At 71.7% G+C, this 690-nt stretch overlaps 2 protein-coding genes across 6 annotated transcripts in view; one reads left to right on the forward strand and one right to left on the reverse strand.

Annotated features, from left to right (window-relative positions):
* The window catches only part of HADHB (hydroxyacyl-CoA dehydrogenase/3-ketoacyl-CoA thiolase/enoyl-CoA hydratase (trifunctional protein), beta subunit), a 15396-nt gene extending 15183 nt beyond the window's left edge, over window positions 1-213 (reverse strand). The window contains exon 1 of the mRNA XM_010565865.1: window positions 179-213. The gene's annotated coding sequence lies outside the window, so the exon portion shown is untranslated. The remainder of the gene's footprint in view (window positions 1-178) is intronic.
* A 290-nt stretch (window positions 214-503) lies between these two features.
* Window positions 504-690, forward strand: part of HADHA (hydroxyacyl-CoA dehydrogenase/3-ketoacyl-CoA thiolase/enoyl-CoA hydratase (trifunctional protein), alpha subunit) — a 26516-nt gene continuing 26329 nt past the window's right edge. For 4 of the 5 annotated variants that reach the window (XM_010565866.1, XM_010565868.1, XM_010565869.1 and 1 more), the window contains exon 1: window positions 504-605. In XM_010565866.1, the coding sequence (XP_010564168.1) occupies window positions 518-605 (88 nt within the window). In that variant the 5' untranslated portion in view covers window positions 504-517. The remainder of the gene's footprint in view (window positions 606-690) is intronic. The other variant, XM_010565871.1, reaches the window with a different exon arrangement.

A 690-nucleotide genomic window follows, 5' to 3' on the forward strand; every position in this document is an offset into this window, starting at 1 on the left:
TCAGACATCCCCCCCCCAAAATTAAGCAACACGCCCCCCGTACACCTCCCCTCACACACACCACAACTCACCACCACACTTCACGCCTCCCTCACCCCACCCGGGACTCCAGGACACGGACACATACCCCACACTACCTCAGCAGCCCTCACCGCCCCCCCCCAAACCGCCCACTCACCTCCGCCAGCGCCCAGCACCCCCCCGCCACCGCGCCGCCACTCAGGAAGGGCCCCGCTACCGCCCCACCCTCCGGGCCGCCCAACCGCCCGCCTGAGGGACTCAGCCTATTCCGCAGCCCCCTGCCCGCGTTCTCACGCTTCCCCGCCCACTCTTCTCTCTCGGTATGAATCAGAAACGTCCGAGACGTCGCGGTGAGGGAGGAGAAGGAGGGGAGCGGAAAACGGCGGCGGCGGAGGAGACAGGCAGAGCCGCGGGCAGCCTCGGGTGGGGCGGGGACGGCGGGGCCAAGCCCCCGGCCGGCCTCTCCCTCATTCGACCTCGCGCGCAGGCAGGCAAGATGGCGGCCGCGGTGCGCGCTATCGGCAGCCTGGGGCGTTTCACGGCCGCCGCCAAGTACAGCCCGTCCCGCCGCCCACCGCCCGCGGGTGAGACGGAGACTCCGGGGCGGCGGTTGTCTGCCTCCTGCCCCGGGGTGGGGGGGAGTGGGTGCGGCCTTTCTCTGGGGGCGGG

Source organism: Haliaeetus leucocephalus, unplaced genomic scaffold, assembly GCF_000737465.1.
Source record: "Haliaeetus leucocephalus isolate CR32 unplaced genomic scaffold, Haliaeetus_leucocephalus-4.0 Scaffold197, whole genome shotgun sequence".
In the NCBI taxonomy this organism is placed as follows: Eukaryota; Metazoa; Chordata; class Aves; order Accipitriformes; family Accipitridae; genus Haliaeetus; species Haliaeetus leucocephalus.